Genomic DNA, 17,953 nt, shown 5'->3' with positions numbered 1-17,953 from the left:
TATGTAAATTGTTTTCACTTTGCCTTAATGAAATATTATAGAAGCATCTCTAATCTCACTATTGGCCCATAGTCAATGGGCATTAAATTTCAATTCTTTATTGTCCTTTCTTTATAAATTGGTAAGTGAAAAAACAGATTAGGGAGGAATAGGGACCTTATAACCATGTTGCTGGGGGGGGGGGAGCGCTGAAGATCAAATATAGATGTAAAATGAGAAAAAAGGATGTACACGTAACACACAAGACTCAGGGGATTTGCGTGTCTCTAGCACTTACAAATATGCCTTCTAATAGGACTATGGTTTTACGTGGAATTAGTATTAACAAAGGAATGGATGGGCGTTGTCCATGCCATCGCACCTTTTCCATGCTAAACGTTTTCCACAATTTTTCTCGCTCCCTCCTTTCCCCATTATCCCATAAATTTCCAACTCTGCTCTCTTTTCACGTATTGCAAATAACATTAGTCGTCGAGGCGAATAAAGTATTAAATTTATTTCATTATATTACTATTTAAAGGAGGCAGACACAGACTAAAATCATTGAACCCTAGATAATGGCCTTGTAACGTTGAAGCAATGATTGCGAAGTATTAAATTCGCCCAATGAATTTTTATAATTTTTTATGCAATAGTTGTGAACTTCTTCCACAAATAAAACCTGAAAGTGCAGAAGTAATGTGCCGGTCGTCGATCAAATCCATTCCTCGGAAAAGGGTGTTTATCGGTCGTCACCTGTTTGTCGGTGCTGGTTGTTTGACCATCGCAGTGAAATTTTGAAACATTTTGCTGTTTTCATATAGTGACAAAACTTTTACTAATCCTTACTTGTTCGTCATTCAAGTCACAGCAAATATAATGAGATAATTATGCGTATTATTTAGTTGGCTGACTGCTTTTGACTTCGGGACAATTCAATTCTGTAGCACAATAAGGTGTTTACGTGGACAACACCTTTTGCCGAATATTTTTGAAATATTAGCGAAAACATTTCGACAATTTCTATTAATCACAGGACTGATTGATTCAATGAAACTGTGCTTGAACTTGGAGACCTAATGAAGTATACTTTTTAATTCAATGTTTTGCCATATGTTATTACTTTTTTGGACGGTGATCATGTAGTTGTTTTTCATTTTTAGTCATTGTGCTCCATAGAAGACGTTAAAATTCTGCCAGAAATGGCTGGAAGGGGTCGTGGTAATCCATGGAATCGCCCAAGGGCTCCTGCGAATCCAGTCGCAGTTATAAAGCCTTCTGCAAAAAAATCTCCAATTGAAACAACCACAACGCTTAGTTATTCATCTTCAGAAGATGAAGATGAGGATAATAACTGCGGAAAAATTCTAGGTAATTTTATGCCCCAAGTAGTTCTCTTTATGAACTGCTATACATTTGTTGAAGTAGTTATAGTAGTAGTAATAGTTCACGCTTCGTGAAGTGTAATTGGGTGAAATTGCCATGTATTGAAGCAAGCTCCTTGGTCACATAATTCATGAGGTTTTAACAACTTTTTTTCTAGACAGTGTCCTTCAGTCGTATGCCAGTTTGGGTGGTTTTTCTGCGGATCTTGGTAGAACCCGTTTGTTTTTGGAGGAGGTTTTCCAGTCGGGCTCGGCGACGTGCTTGATATGCATTTCCAATGTCGGAAAAAATGATGCAGTAAGTTTTATTTACTTGGAAAACTCTTGGGTAATCCTCGGATTCCACTTGGTGGGCTATATATTTATTATAATTTTCTAGGAAAAAAATACGGTAATTATATTTTTCTTGTTCAACTCCTATTAAATGTCCGTACAGGTTGACTTTACAGCGACGTCAACTTGTGTAGATTTAACGAAAAGATTTAAGATTTTCAGAAAGTTGTACTTATTTTTTTATGGTCGAATTTGAACATTAATCAAACCTTTGAACGTTGGAATTTTAATCAGAAAAGCATGTTAATCAAAATGGTCCTTTCCTTATATGGATGTTCATGGAACAAGATATTGAGGTCACTATCAAGTGTTCTTCTGGAATATTATCACTCTCCCTTGTGATTTTCTTTGTTAGCTAGTATATTTTGGGGCACAGAATGATAACCTTTCCTTCAACTTCAACCGGAAGAGTGGAATGTTAGTAATTAATGATGAAATGTTCTTACCTTTTTTTTAAGAGTACCTGTAAACATTGAAATCCTGTTTTATATTGCAAAAATTCAAAGCATTCCACCAAACATTCTTTTTCTTAAGTAAAAACCATAAACGCAGTAATCAAAACAAAGGTCGATGTCTAATTAATTTTACGGTGATAGCATATATATTACAGTATCTAAACAAAATTTTATTATGTTTAAATTTTGTACTTCTTTCTGTGTCGTAATTTCTCACTTTCAACGCCCCCTTTTTCTCTTCTTTAATTTCCTGCAAGCATGTTAACTTATTTATTCATTTTTTAGTATACCGTTTCTTTTAATTTATGTATTGTCTATATTTCCTAACTAATGTTCATCATGGAACACTTCTAATGCGCATCAGTTGAGTAATATTCCTTTTATCAAGTCACAAATGTTTGTAATAAGTTGGATGTAATTTTAAAGTCTCTTGCTCTGAGAATATATTTTGGCAGTACTAGATTTAGTCATTCTTCCTGCCATGGTACTTCTCTATTTTACTCTTTTTTAATGGAATATTCTTAAATATGATTCTATAATGCGTCCTGCTGACTTCATCTTCTCAAACATACCTGAATTTTCCCAATCCATGATATGATCACCGGCATAGTTAATATACTTTGTCAGCCGGAGCAGAAACTATTCCACTATCTTCTCCGCTGTTACCTTTCCTCTGTCATTCTCTTCAATCCAGTGTAATGGATTCCCCTTCTCAAGTCTTCTATAATCTTGATTTTTCCTCTCCCACTTTCCTTTTCACCTTCAAGCATGTCCTCAATATTGCTTTATAACAAACCATCTCTTCTTTTCACATACCTTTCCGATTTGATTTTGTCTTACTTATTTTTCCTAAAGATGTTCTCTTTTCCAAAACTTCATTTTTTTACCATATCATTCCAACTGATCTTCAGCCTCAACAACCATATCTCAAAAGTTATAATCCTCTTTCCCTCAGTTTTCTTTAATGTTTGCATCTTTCCATGCAGAAATGCACCCAACACAAAGCATTTATTCGTTTCCTCAGCTCTTCTTGAAATCAGCTCTGAAAATTTCTTAATCCCCTGGAGATGTACAAAGTTGAATGCTGCCTCAAAGATGACTCATATTAAAGCTTTATATTTTCTGTGCCCTTTTATTTATGAGATGGAGTAATATCAATTTTGAAATCCCTCTCACTTGGATTTTTGTTCTGGAAAATCAATTGCATCATTACTAGAAAAAGTAATTGTGGACATATTCAATTCCCTTGATGAACACAAATATACTCAGCCAATGCTATATAATCTAACCAAAGCATTTGATTGTGTTCCTTACAATTTCATAATTAAGAGTTACAATTCTATGATGTGGTGAGACCAGGTCTTCATCAAATAAAATCTTATCAAAGGAATTGCAATCAAAATGTACTTTATTCATTCATTACTTTATTCACCATAGATCAGTTCAGCACAGTTTTGCCATAAAACGAAAAATGTGCATCCATTTTTTTAGTATACATAACATGAAAAAAGATTATTACATTGCATAGGGATATTTAAGAAAACAACATTTTAGCCTTTTTTTACACAATGCACCATATTTGTCCACAGAGTACCAAGTTTTAATATGCAATCTTTAAGATTACACTTAGAATTATTTTATATGGGGAATTTCATTTATTTGGCATTTTTATCTGGGATTTTTTTGGAATTTAAATGGGATTAATGGTGTATTATGTTCAAAATTCTGTGATCTGACTTGTAGTGATAAAAAGATCAGTTTTAGGCCCTTTGTTTTCACCCATGATGATAAATATTTCCCCACAAATGTTAAATGTGGAACTACGCTCTTAGCAGATGACATCAAATTTATAAATCATTAATATGAATTAGATAAAGTGAAAGAGAACTTTACCATCACCCTTTTTACTTCCTGGCAGTGCTTTCACATTACTGTACAGTGCACTGTTTCACCCTTTCTTCGTACACTTTCCATATCCTTCTTATCTGCACATTCTATCATTTCCTTCTCTCACCCATATTTGTAATCATATCTTCTGTCATTCATGGTTTCCTTATCGTTTTTACTGTTTCCATAGTTTTGTACCATATAGTAGTGTATTTCCTATAATATGTGGCTTTAGATATTCCTTTTTGATGTGTTCCCATTTTTCCTCCTTTGTACCCAGCTCTGAGTCCATGCTCATAATTTTCTTTAGAGTCTGTTTACACTCCTTTCTTATTGTTCCTGTTAATATATCCAAGATCCATTTCCTAAACCATTTTCTGTGTTTTACGTTTTTGAATTGGATACTACACTTAATATTACTAAATTATCATCTGAACCCACATCTGCTCCCAGGAAACTGTTCTTATTAATCATACTGCTCCTAAATCTCTATCCAACCATATAGTCAAATTGATATCTCCCTAATTCCCTTTTTTATGCCTATTGTTATGTTTAAAACAAGTGTTTGATATGATTAAAACCTGTCTCATGTAGGACTCGATTTCTTTCTCCCTGATGCCATCCATTGTTCCTGAACCAAAGTCTACTTGACTGCCATCTTTTCATTTGCTGACATCACATTCCAATCCCCCTATCACTATCATATGCTTTCTTCCAGGAACAGCCACAATCATTTCCTAATACTTATAGGATACCTAAAACCTATATTTCCTTCAACCTATATTTCCTAAAACCTAAATACCCTGCCAACTTCTCCCCCCTATGATAGCTAGATGGCCTGTAAACATGAATATTGGCCATGTTTTTTTGGTTCAGCTAATACTTATATTGTACCTAGAGATACTATCCTATAGTAGTAGATAGTATCCTATCAATCCCTTGCCATATGTGTACTACACTTCTTCTTACCTTTTGGTTCAGTATTATTACAACATATCACTTGCTTTTTTCCCCTCTACTGTATATTACTTAATAATTATCGCTCCAGTAATTTCTGTTATCCTTCGACCTCCCATTTTATATTTTCTGCTTTCCCAGCTCTCACCATCAACATTGTCTAACATTCAAAGTCCCTATTCTAACAGATTTTTATAACTTGAATCGTCATTCCTTTGACCCTCTGTGTCACAGTCTAATAATGGCCTTTGCTTTTTGCCATCTGTTCTTCATTAAACCTTAACTGAATGATTCTTGATAAATAACAAAGTGATTGATTAATGCTTAACATTAATAAACCACAATCAATCTTAAATTCACCAAGTTGTGAATTAATAATTGTAGATTACATTCTATGCAATAATTAAATTCAAACTGCATCCAGATATAGTGCACAGAAGCTATACACTTACTAGGCAGAATTTAATTAAATGCTACTTGATGCATGAATCCCTGCATATTAGTTTCTGTATTCTCTTTCACAAAAAACCAGGATTTTACATTTTGCTGAAAAGGTATCGCTTCACAGTTTTTCAATTTTTAATGGGTACTTATCTGAGGACATCTAATTGGCGTTGAATATTTTTACTGTATTTGGTCCCTTTTCCTGATGTAGTACTTCTTAATTATCTTATTTGACGGAATATTGTTTAATGATGTTTCTTTTTTGGGGTCTGTTGAAAGAAGGACTATCTAGTATCAGTCTTGCCCAAATAAAGACGTTGTATCATTTCTAAATTGATTAATTAGGTAATAAATTAGATAATGTAATTTTGCTTTGAAAATAATGGTAATGAGGTTTTTTTAGATTACCTAATATTGACTACAGATTTCCAGTGCGTTTTTATTTAACATGTTTACTTATTTATTTTTCCCTTTCACAGATTTGGAGTTGTGGATTGTGCTTCTGTTTCTTCCATCTCAACTGCCTTCAGAGGTGGGCTCAGGAGAGCATTGCTCACCAGAAGAAGGCCTTAGAGGAACAGCCACTCAATACCACACCTGATTTTAACTGGAGCTGGTGAGCACATTATGTTTTGCTACACTTCAGAGTTGATAAATTTGGTCTTATAAGCTGTAATAAGAATATTTATTAAGAAGCTATCACATTTTTTCCAAATGAAAAGTATTCCACATGGCAAAAATTTTGATGGATAAAAATTTTGGGAGAGGAGAGTTGGCCAATGCTTTATGATGTCATGTCTTATTTAGTACAGGGGCTTTTTTTTCTGAAGTCTTTGTGGTGCGTAGATTCTTGTGAAATGAGGGAATTTTAGCATGCAAGAGATTGTTACATGTGCGACAAAGATTTATCCCTAAAAGTAATGAAAACTATGAATGTTCCATTTAAAAGTTTGGAAATACATATTTGTAATGACATTTGCTATTATTTCTATTTTCATAGGCTGTCCATAAATAATCTCATTCAGCTAAAAATATCTTTTGATATGAGCTCAATAATTGGCAATCAATTTAGTCGCCATTGTTTTTCTGATTCAACTGTCTAAGTGACATACTCATTTTAGAATTATAAAATACCTATAAGAACTGGTCTTTTTTCATTCTAATAAATTTAAGGCTTTGACATCTCTCTTTCTTTGTAAGAGGCATTCGACTTTGATCCATTGAGGAGTTTTCATAATTTTTCCGTTAATAGTGTGCAGATTTATGAGTTTTTTTGCACAGATAGTTGTGGCAAATGATATATTGAACTTTTTATTTTAGAGTTCAATGAGTATAATTGTTTCCATCATCACCAAATTCAACCCAAAGATTGTTTTGACATTTGAAGGCATGGCTCACCTTATACTAGTCTGTGATTAGTAATATTATATATTTATATAATATTATATAAGCTATGTTGCGCAGTTAATCACACATCCTGGGCTAGGGTTTGCCCATAAGCATTACCTAAATTTGAAACTGTTACCCTGAGATTAGCAGGTGAATGTTCTACCCCCAGAGATACCATTCCTTTTGTAATAGTAGGGACTGTTTCAATCCCAGAGCCTTGCATGTTGTTTGCTTTAGGGTAAATGGAAATGGCTAATACCATAGAATGATTCAGTAGAGAACAATACTTGCATTAGCATGCTGCCTCATTTTAAGTTTTTCAGTTGAATCTGTCACCATATTCATGCTTAATTTAATGCAAAAACGTTAATGTTATTCAGCCATTCATAAATATAGACATCTTCTGGTCTGCAGTAATAAAATGAAATTACCCAAAAATTACTAATAATTTTCTTCTGCTGGTGATCCAACTCTCTATCAGGGCGGTCTAACATCTATAATAGATTAAAAGTGGTAGCAGTGGTGCAAACTATGCTTCAATGTTGGAAAATTAATTTGCACTATATAAGGTAGTTTATATTTAGGGGTTTTATAAATGAAATGTGTGACAGAGTATAATTGAAATGTTTTTTCATGATTTTAAATATTTGGTAGTGCACCAGTTAAGAGTAGCTTTTGGATGGACAGCAGCTTATCATCACTACATTTCTTAGCTTCAACAAGACTTGACCTGACACTCAACACTACATTAACTGTTCTTCGATTCCGCATATATTTTACCTCCCATCATTCCATCCTTTTTTCCGCCCCCTACCTTTCCTTGTTTGTCTTATATTCTTCCCGGTATGATAGTCTTCAACAGTTCGTCTCATAGCAAAATTCTCTGCAGCCATGTTATCTACTTCCTCTGAATTTTCCCCAACAATGCTCCTCCTTCCCTGCAATACCTGGTACTTCTTTGTTTGTTTTCTTTTCCCTCAATTTTTCTTGTTCTGCCCTTTTCCTTCTCCCACATCTCCAAGCTTCCAATGTATGCGTATCATCTTGCTTAAATTACCAAGTTTCCGCCTTGTACAAGCACACTCCATATCAAGGTTTTCACTAATCATTTCTTGACATCATTACTTGTCTCTGTCATCTAATTCATTCTCGTGAAATCTTCTTTGCCTATTGCAATTCTTCTTTTGATATCCATAATACTCAGACAATCTTGGCCCAAAGCACTTCACATAGATATAGTACTTGTTGTCTACCCTCTCTAGTTTTTGCTTTCCAATTTTAACCTTAAAATTCTTCCATCTTATCTTAAAAACCTCATACCTTAAACCTTTACATTGATTCTCATCCCATACCTATCACGCCAATTTTTCAATGTGCTCAGCAATGATTTTAACTCTTCAGCTAATTAAAGCTTGATCATCTGCAAATCTGATTTAATAGATTCCCTACCTACTTTTACTCCTCCTCCAACCCTTCCCATGCTTAGCTTTACCTTCTTATATATGTGTTGAAAAGAAAATAATGGGCATCCCTGCTTACCCTTCTCCGTACCCGCTGCCCGACCCGATCCTTCATCTGCCTCTCACATCTGAGCAGCCTTGAGACATGTACAGGTTGCAGATAAGTTGCCTTTCCCTCCAATTCTTATCTTCTTTAATTCAGTCAATAGTTCTACTCAATTTACTCCAACAAATGTCTTCTCAAAATCTACTAAATAAACGAATATTTCCTGATAATACCCTATCCTCTATATTAGTGACCGAATCACTGCTCCTGCATACCTCTTTCCTTTCTGAAACCAAACAGATCATCCCCTGAGTAATGATTTGGTTTTTTTATACTTTCACTAAATTTATTTCAAAGTATATTCTTGGCGTCACCCTCTATTTGAGCTAATTTGGCCCACTTGGTGTACATAATGGTAAAATGATCATTTTGACCTTACTAACATTTACCTTATGTTTTAGTCCCAAGTGTCGACATGGGTATGCGGAGGCAGAAATTCCAGTGCGCTACGTTTGCTTCTGTGGGAAAGAGGAAGACCCACCACCTTACAATGGTTGGAATGTTCCACATTCCTGTGGAGAAACTTGCAATCGGGAACTCAAGCCTGATTGCGGACATAAATGCATGCTTCTATGCCATCCTGGTGAGTATAGTTCCCTTTGCATATCTTATTGTTTTCAGTATACTTGGATCCCTCTTGGTGTGTTAGTCTTGTAGGTAGAGCATTCAATCAATGGTGGTACTTTTAATCGCAGCAATATGGTACTGTAACTATGAGAAACCATAAGTAGCACCCATGTATAACTTGTTAATTTTATTTCTTGTTGAGTTCTACTTGTGCCCAGGAGCTTTTGGTTTGAGCAATTTTTTTAGCTTCTTCAGTCAATCAGTAGAATTATTTCATTTATTTTATTCATTAATAATCTGCAAAGAGCAGTAAACAAATATTGTTAATTGAATAAATGAATTGGCCCATCTTTTTGCAGACTTGAAATCTCCACCAATTGCAAGTATTCTGACTGACTTATGTTTGTATCACATATATTTTCAATTTCATATAACTTGTCAAAATGCCCTATTCCCATAAAAAGAATCCGTTTGTAATATTTTGTGCGCATTGTTTTAATCATAAGATCTGACAATTAAGATGATGAATTGTGTATGAAGCTACCTCCACACGAGTTATTTCCTATCTTTTCTGTGTTCTCCTTCAAATAATGCGCTCCTTTAGTCATTAAGTCAGTTAGTAGGTCCAGTTAAATAGAATTATTGGACTTTGGCTAAAAGGACGGGCCTTCATCATTTAGTTGTCTTTATGGCATGTTTTCTTATCCTCCTAGTTTTAAATAAGATTAAAAGTTTGTCTGGTAGGTTGATATTCAAAGTTGACAGTTTCTGTATTCAAGTGTTTCAGGCTCAACTTAGTGGAAGTTCATGTTCATTTAATTGACAGTTTTTGTTGATATTAGCGCATCAGTAACATTGTCTTAACTTTTTACTTTAACTGACAAAATATTTTTGTATTTGGTGAATTTGTACTCTTCTATTATGCTCTCCAGTGTGTTATTTCTTGATGAAACTGGCATTCCCATAAATTATTATCAGAAATTACATTTTAAAATATATTGAGTGCCTCTGGGAAAGACTGCAGCACTAACTTTTGTTATAAGCCTATTTATTCCAATATTTTTCACAGTGTTATTTTTGAAACTTCTAAAAAGTCAGGTCAGGCATTGAGGGTTGTTAATTCTCATCTACTTTCGGAGCCATTTGTAAAAATTTACAGTGTTGAATACTTATGGATTGAGCCTATGGTGCTGTATGACTTAAGAACTCTACTAGTAGTTCCACTTCTCAAGATTTAAATCTTCAAGTATACCTCTCTTTAGTTGAATAAGAATCGATTGTTAACCATCATCATTTGCATTTTTTTTATTGTTGTGCCATTTTTTGACCCTGGGAGAAAGCAGGTGGCTGAATTTTAATGGGGCTTACTGAGAAGAAATGTAGTCAGTGCGTGAAGTCATATATCTCAATGCTATATTCATCAAATATAGTATTTACCCATGTGTATTTATTTGCATAGAATAAAAATAATTCTATATAAATGCAGCTATTGAATTAAATGTTTTATCCAAAATAAATTTAAGCTTGTGTTTATAATGAATAGTAATGCTTAAAAATTATTTATTCTTAAATCTTAGCTTTGTTGTTTCATTCGCACAAAGCCCTGTATATTACCCAAAAGAAAGTTTTTGTGATAGCGAGAAAAATTTTATGATTCTGAGCAAAATTTAGTGATTTTTAATATAGCAGTGATTATTTTGTTGAAGGTCCTTGCCCACCATGCCCTCGTCAAGTGAATGTGAGCTGTCAGTGTGAACGGCAGCCAAAGAAGGCAGTTCGCTGTAGTGCTAAAGTGTGGTCATGTGGTCAGCCCTGCAGGAAAGTCCTTCCTTGCAGTGGTTCATCTGCGAGGTGAGTCCTATCTAAGATAAACTTATCTTTCCAATGAAAAAAAGATTTGTTGTAAATATTCTCAGAGGTTTTGATTTTTAAAAAGTAATGGTTAATTTTAATATGGAATGCCAGTGTGTGAATTTTGATTATTTGGAAACCTTTGAATGTCAAGGAATGAAATTTACTGTAGAATAATAATCAACCTACAAAGAAGTCTGTTTCTTGAATTGAATTGCATTTCGGAAGCATACAAAATATTTTTGAAAATTCCACGGTAACTTGTAAATTATCAATGAATTGACCTACACCTTACCACGTTTGAGTGAAAATAATTGCTTCTTGATAATTTTAGATTTTTGTTGATATTTGCTATTGAATATTTTTTTGTCTCAGGACTCGAGCCAAAATATTTTTTACTTATTGATTTGCATACTCTCTTTTTCATTGCAATGAGAAGTCAGCCTTTATCAGTGGGAAGAGGTCGTGGGAAATTATTTAAGCTGTTAAATGACCAAAAGGATGCTGCAGTGGGACAAAGAGGTGGAGATGGCGATGTTCACCTGTGCATGGAAATATGCCATTTAGGTCCTTGCCCTCCCTGTCCTAAAGAAAGTGTTCAACCATGTGATTGTGGCAGGTCAAGCAGTGTGAGGTCTTGCTCCAGTGGTAATTGGAAATGTGATAAGGTAATTACTTTGGAAACCTATGAAATAGTTGAATAGGGCAACAATTTTATTGAAAATTGTGGTGAAATGGGAATAAAGCATGCTTTAAAGCATTAAAATAATCATTTGTCCATTTGACAGGATATATATACTCCAATAAAATAATAAAACTGCCCTCTAGTGCTAGAAGTCTTTTAAAAAATTAGCCTTGGTATTACGTCTAAGTTGTGTCTAGCAGTGTGCCACTTATTTTTATGCTGCTCTTGTTGGAGTAACTAACTAAAAACAAAACCATAGTTATCCAACCTGAAAGTCGATTTGATTGGTGAGGGTTAAGTACACCTTGTGCTAAGTACCAAAGGGCATGTGAAATTTACATATCAGGGTAGGGGGCCCAGATCCTTTCCCTCAGCCAACTATGGTTTCCCTGAAAGATCTGGTAGCTGAAAAATTGCATAGCACAGGGTGCCTAGAGGCATGCCCAGGTTTTAAACCTGGGCCCTCTGGTCAATTGTCCAATGGTCTACGCTACATTCCTGGTTTGCATAATATTGTCAGTGGAAGTGTAATCCATCTTTTATGTGTTTCGTGATTTGTTTGTTCTTTTATATTTTCTGGTCTGATGAAAGCTTTTAATGTCATAAATGTTGATGCAGAAATTTGTACAAAATGTCGATGAAAAATTGAAGAATGCAACAAAGTAGGATGGTGTATGAAAAGTTAAGAAGAAAAATCCTCAATGAATCTCAAGAATTATTAATAACTTCAACAATTTTCCCTGCATGATTTCTTCTTGGTACAGTACGGTGAAATCTCATTATTTTGATTCTACTAAATTAGAAATGTGCAACTTGAAGCTAAGAGAATTCTCAGCAAAATGCTCAAAACTTTGACTCTGAAACACATAGGACTCTGCTTGCTTTTTATTACAGATGAATTGAAATTTGAAGCCATTATCTGTTCCTGTAATTTGCAAGCATCAATTATTTTTTAAATTTCCCCAAGACCTTGCATGCCATTAAACATTTGAATTTGTGAAGGTGTATTCATTCTGAAGGCATCAAATTTCTGCGGTTCAGTTTTCTCAAAAAATGTAAGTATCTGAAACACAACTTCTTTTTGGTATGGCAAAGGTCATTGTAAAAAATATTGGTTATTGTATTGTGAAGCATCTTAGCCTTGAATTGCTAGATCTGTTATGAATTTTTGTTAATGCTTTTGGCCATGCTATTTAGTAAAATGTTTTTCTCAGTTAATGGATATGGTAGAAAAAAGATAAGTCAAGGTCACTATGTTGTCAAAGCTGGCCTCTTGGGTAGGAGGTTTGGATGGTGTAGATAAAATTAGTAACCCCCTGAGGTATATGTGGCAGAAAATGGAGGATAATCCTCAGATAATGTGAGTGAATAGTGAAAAGTGTGTACTATTCCGGTTCAACTTAGTATTCAGGTGGCCTCCCTTCCCTCAAACCTTTTTTAGATACCAACCATAGTACTTACCATTGCATCCCAAAACTATAATTGTTTGTGATTTTTTTGTTAGAGTACTTGTAATACACTTTCCGGAAGGTACCAGATGTACAATTGTGAAATGCGGATTTGGTTTTGGAAGAGTGAAATAAAAAGAGCTTTATTCAAAGTATGCTCCATTGCTAGTTAGACATTTTTCCCATCTTTCGGGCAATTTGTGGATACCATGCCAGTAAAACTCTTTCCCCTTTCTGCCGTGAACCATTCATTGAGCCATTTTTTTTGCATCTTTATACGAGCCAACGTGCTGCTCAGCAGGTGCATGACCCATCTATCCAAACAAGTGGTAATTAGAAGGAGCCAAGTTTGGTGAGTAAGCCGCATGGGGTAGAATTTCCCAGCTGAGTGCATCCAATGTGTCGCGAACCGGTTTTGCCATATGTGATGGATCATTACCATGAAGAAAAATGACTATTTGTTGCCTCTTTTGGTATTCTGGTCTTTTTTTAAGCAGTGAATGGTTCAAATCAAATAATTATAGTTGGTAGCGTTCAGTAACACCAGGTAACCGTTTCACCAGGTTTTAACAGCTCATAATGGACCACACCCTTCTGGTCCCACCAAACACAGAGAATTGTCTTTCTGCAAAAGCAATTTAGTCTTGCAGTAGATGTCGATGGGGCACCTGGGTTTACCCATGATTTTTTGCACTTGCGATTCTTAAAATAAATTCACTTTTCATCCTGAGTAACGATACAATGTAAACATTACTTCCTTTTGTATTGTGCAAGCATAATTTCATGTGTTTGCGCCTCTCCATCTGCCTGTTGTTTAACTCATGTGGTACCCATCTGCCGGCCTCCTGAATCTTTCCCATCTATTATAGATGATTGGAAACAGCTTGTTGACTACTGCTCAATTGCTCTACGATTAGTTTTTGCTGTTTGTGAATCGTCTTCGTCCGACAAAGCTTGCAATTCCAGATCTTTGTACCTCTTTGGTGGTTTTCCATGTTCCTTGTCTGCAACATTGAAGTCATCACTTTTGAAATGCTGAAACCATCGTTTACATTTATGTTGCGATGAAGCATTTACCATAAGTTTCTACGTAATCGGTATGATTTAGTGGCAGTTTTCTTCAAATGAAAACAAAAAGTTAATGCTGTTGGTAAATGCTCTTTGTTTGGTATAAATTTTGGCATAATGAACAGAGCAACACAATACTATGCAAACACTTATTCAATTTATCACTCATGTGCATCTGACACTTGTTGATGACACAAAAAAATGGCATCAGTGTCAAATCTTTATAAAACAAACTGCATTGGTGCACCATGTGTTGTCTGAAATCCGCATTTCATACCTGTGCTCCTGGCATAGAGTAAAAGGGAAGAGTACCACAACAATGAATTTGCCTGAAACTCAACACCTACCCCTCTTGAAAGTTGGGCAATGAATGATGAACTGTCCAGCCAGACGGGGAAATGTTTTGCATTTTCCACAAAGAAAAATAAACATGCTCATGGTAGTTATATTTTGTTTTTCATGGTACTCAGAAGGATAAAGCTACATGTATATCACCATACAAAACTCATTCAATAAGTCTCCATGATTTATATAACTCATCCTGAGTGCGATCACTGTCTGTGGTGAAATACATGTCAACATCGATGTTGTGATTAAAGAATATAGCTTAATGTCTTGACTAACGGTGATGAAGCAATTGGTTTTATATGATCTTATCATTTGTTCAAATTTTAATATTATCCAATAATTTTTAATCATGCTTATTGATCATGCTATATGTGAACTTCATGCTTATTTCATGCAAAACTAACTCTTCTATAAAGTCATTGTAATTATGAAACAATTCACTGCAGCTGTAAATAATGGAAAAATCATGGGTGAAGGTCAAAATATTTAATTACCAAAAGTGGAAACAAAAATATTGATTTGGGTATTAATAAGTTGCACACATTACTTAAATAGAATGGTCAAATGAAACATGAAGGTACTAAAATAGTACTGACTCAATGAGCGATCTTTTGGGTGAGTAATATCAACATTTTATTGACCAAATTTTGAAGTTCAATTGGTTTAGTTACCCGAGTTTCAAAATAAGTAATTAGGATTTACAAAAGTGTTTTTTTTCATACTTAGTTTAATTTCTTTAAAGCTTGCTTACACAGTCACTATATTATATTTTGACCTTGCGGTAATCAGAAGAGTTGGTAAATCCCAGAGTCCAGCTAGCCCAAATTTGTAGCATATAAACCTGCCTGCAAAATGGCTTTTGTGCTAGTTGGTATTATGTTTCTTGGACACTCAATTTTTTAAGTATTGATTAAAGTATAGTAATCTTTACTATCATAATTTTTGCCCTTACCTGTTGATGTTATGTAAGATTAATGCCAATGTTTTTGGTCTTTTTTCATTAGGTCTGTGGTCAAACTTTGGATTGCGGGCGACATAAATGTACTCTTGTGTGCCACAGTTCCAAAAATGGATGTGAGACATGCCCCAGGCGTCTTCCAAGAAGTTGTGCATGTGGCAAAGCAACATTCCCTGGCCTCACTTGTGGTCCTGGAATTGGAGATGATAAGGTTAGTACCCTTTCTACCCATATTTTTTCACTATGATCATTGGCCAGCAGTCCTCTCAATGTTTATATCTGAAAAGATAACAATATTGGTCCAGAATACTTCTTGTGAACTGTGAATTTCCCAAGACTTGCAGAAAAAGATCTTCTGATGAATTACCTTATGTACAGTGTCTTGCATAAAAGTGCCGAACATGAAGTCTCTTGTGCCTTGTACTTTATGCCTCAGTCAATGAGGTTAAAGGTAAAATTTGCACGCATGTTAACCCTTAGCAAATTTCAAGAAACCATGAACATTGTGGCCAAAGTAACTTTTGATGAGTCACCAGCAGGAATGCTGACAAATGCAAGAATATCACAGCAAAAATATTTATTTGATAATTTATAATGTTTTTCAATACTCTGGCATGTGACATGACTGCTAAATTACATGTATTTTGTCTCCCCCCTGAGGGAAATGGCAATGTACAGATGAATTAGGCAAAAATAAACCTGGATTTTTTTTACAAGTAACACCGTAAAAATATGTTTATGCATTGTAGTGTCATTATTTTGAATTAAAAAAAGAGTGGTCTTCTTCGTCTTAGGCTCATGACTTTTGCTAAACACAATGCCCCTTGCCATCCCCTGTTAAAAAAATTGGATTTATTGTCAGTGCCATGATTTATATTTTTCATCTAGTTGTATTTACAGAAAGAAATCAATAAGAGTATGTGAAAAATTGATATTGAAATATTCTACTCGGCAGAATGAGCGGCTGCATGTTTTATATATGCACACTAAAAATGCAGATGCTGGTCCAAATTTTATGGGCCGCCAACTTTATGATAAACTCCCGCCTGAGATTAATACCCAAAAAAGTGTGGCTGCATTTAAAGTCAATCTACATAAGGGTCATAAAATTAAAAATGTTTTATTCAATTGCTGAATTTCTTGATAATGCCTGATATGTGTCTCGTATCCATGTATGTATTTTGTTACTTTCCCCTGACGTGTCCTATATCAAGTGTAACAGTAGTAACAACTTGATCGTTGGACAAATAAAATGTATTATAATTTGTTAAGTTAGACCTTATCCTGGCCAAGGCATTTCCATTTATTCTAATTTGATAGTGTAGAATATAGAATTTTATGGTTTAAAGCTTTGAAAGCCTTTCATAAAATTAAAAATTAATATGGCCAAATATTAAAAAGAGGTCTTAGAAGATCCCAATTGTTATTTTCTGGTTGGATAGACCCCCAATAATTTCATCAATAAGCTGCAAGGCAGCTCCGCGATGAAGCCGTGCTGGGAGAAATGTTAAAACTGTATATAGGGTGCAGCAACATAACTTCCTCTTTTGTATGCATTTTGCATTTGAAAAAAGGAAGTTATGTTGCTGTAGGTCAAAAAATTTTTCAAAAGTTTTTGAGAAAACATAGTAATGCTATAGGTCTAAAATTATTAAGGTCACTTTATGATCCCTTCTTATGGACCAGGATTATTAAAGATGTCTGACAGGGTAGGAGAAATGAGCTTAGCAGCTTGTTTAGTTGGGCATAGGTATCCCATCTCTATCAGCAGACCATATGTTAGCAAAAGATTGAATGGTATTCTCTACCTCAAAGGAGTCAGATGGCATGAGAAATATTAATGCAGGAGTATTTTCCATACTGAATGTAGGTAAACCATTATCATTATCAACTTGGTAGAATTGACTGTTGAAGGAGTTGGCAATGTCTTAAGACTTGGAAATTGGAATGCTGTTGGACTTATTGATAGGTGCCTTTTGCTGGTCTTGGTTGTTGTTTGTCTGTTGTTTAAATGTAGTCTATTTAGCTTCAGAGAAATTATTTGATGAAAATATGTAATGATTATAATGATCTTTCTTTAATTCTTTTATCTTCCTTTTTTTATTAATTCAGAAGTGCTTTATACTGCTGTGAAGGGATGGATCAGAAATTTTATAGTGGTGAAATAGCTCTCTTACTCGTGCACTCATATTGATCAGCTTAGGAATGAACCTCACATTCTTGTTTCAATGATCAAAATTTGTTGTTTATAAGGTAAAGGTATCCTTAAAAAGTATTTAGATATTGTTAAGGAAGTGTTGGCTATAGCATCTATATCAAGAGCGTTGTCATGATATACCCAGGTTTCTTTAGCCAACCTAAGAAGATAATCATCAATATTGTCAGCATTGCGAAAACATTTGGTTGTATACCTAGGTTCTGAAGAATGAAAGCCATTAAGTTTCAGCTCGATATCAAGCCCCAGTGGTGAGGTAGGTGGCTATGTATAGGATCACAAGATAGCCATTTGTTTCGGTATCTTGGACACAACAAAATCTATAAGAGTAGAGGAGTGAGGGGTTAATTTTGTGGGAAGATTATTAATTACTACTTAACCAAAGGCATGAAATTAGATGCTTAATGCCATAAACCAA

The 17,953-nt window shown here is 34.7% G+C and overlaps 1 protein-coding gene across 1 annotated transcript in view; it reads left to right on the top strand.

The window, feature by feature from the left end:
* The first annotated feature begins 759 nt into the window (after nt 1–759).
* The window catches only part of LOC139692401 (NF-X1-type zinc finger protein NFXL1), a 36,845-nt gene continuing 19,651 nt past the window's right edge, over nt 760–17,953 (top strand). The window contains exons 1-8 of the mRNA XM_071590569.1: nt 760–1,063; nt 1,143–1,350; nt 1,523–1,662; nt 5,920–6,056; nt 8,797–8,978; nt 10,669–10,813; nt 11,253–11,481; nt 15,367–15,531. Coding sequence (XP_071446670.1) covers nt 1,182–1,350; nt 1,523–1,662; nt 5,920–6,056; nt 8,797–8,978; nt 10,669–10,813; nt 11,253–11,481; nt 15,367–15,531 — 1,167 coding nt within the window. The 5' untranslated portion in view covers nt 760–1,063; nt 1,143–1,181. The remainder of the gene's footprint in view (nt 1,064–1,142; nt 1,351–1,522; nt 1,663–5,919; nt 6,057–8,796; nt 8,979–10,668; nt 10,814–11,252; nt 11,482–15,366; nt 15,532–17,953) is intronic.

Source organism: Hetaerina americana, unplaced genomic scaffold (genome assembly GCF_022747635.1).
Source record: "Hetaerina americana unplaced genomic scaffold, ioHetAmer1.1.p SCAF_4, whole genome shotgun sequence".
NCBI lineage: Eukaryota > Metazoa > Arthropoda > Insecta > Odonata > Calopterygidae > Hetaerina > Hetaerina americana.
The sequence above is the reverse complement of the archived record's forward strand: the minus strand, read 5'-3'. Positions and strand labels throughout refer to the sequence as shown.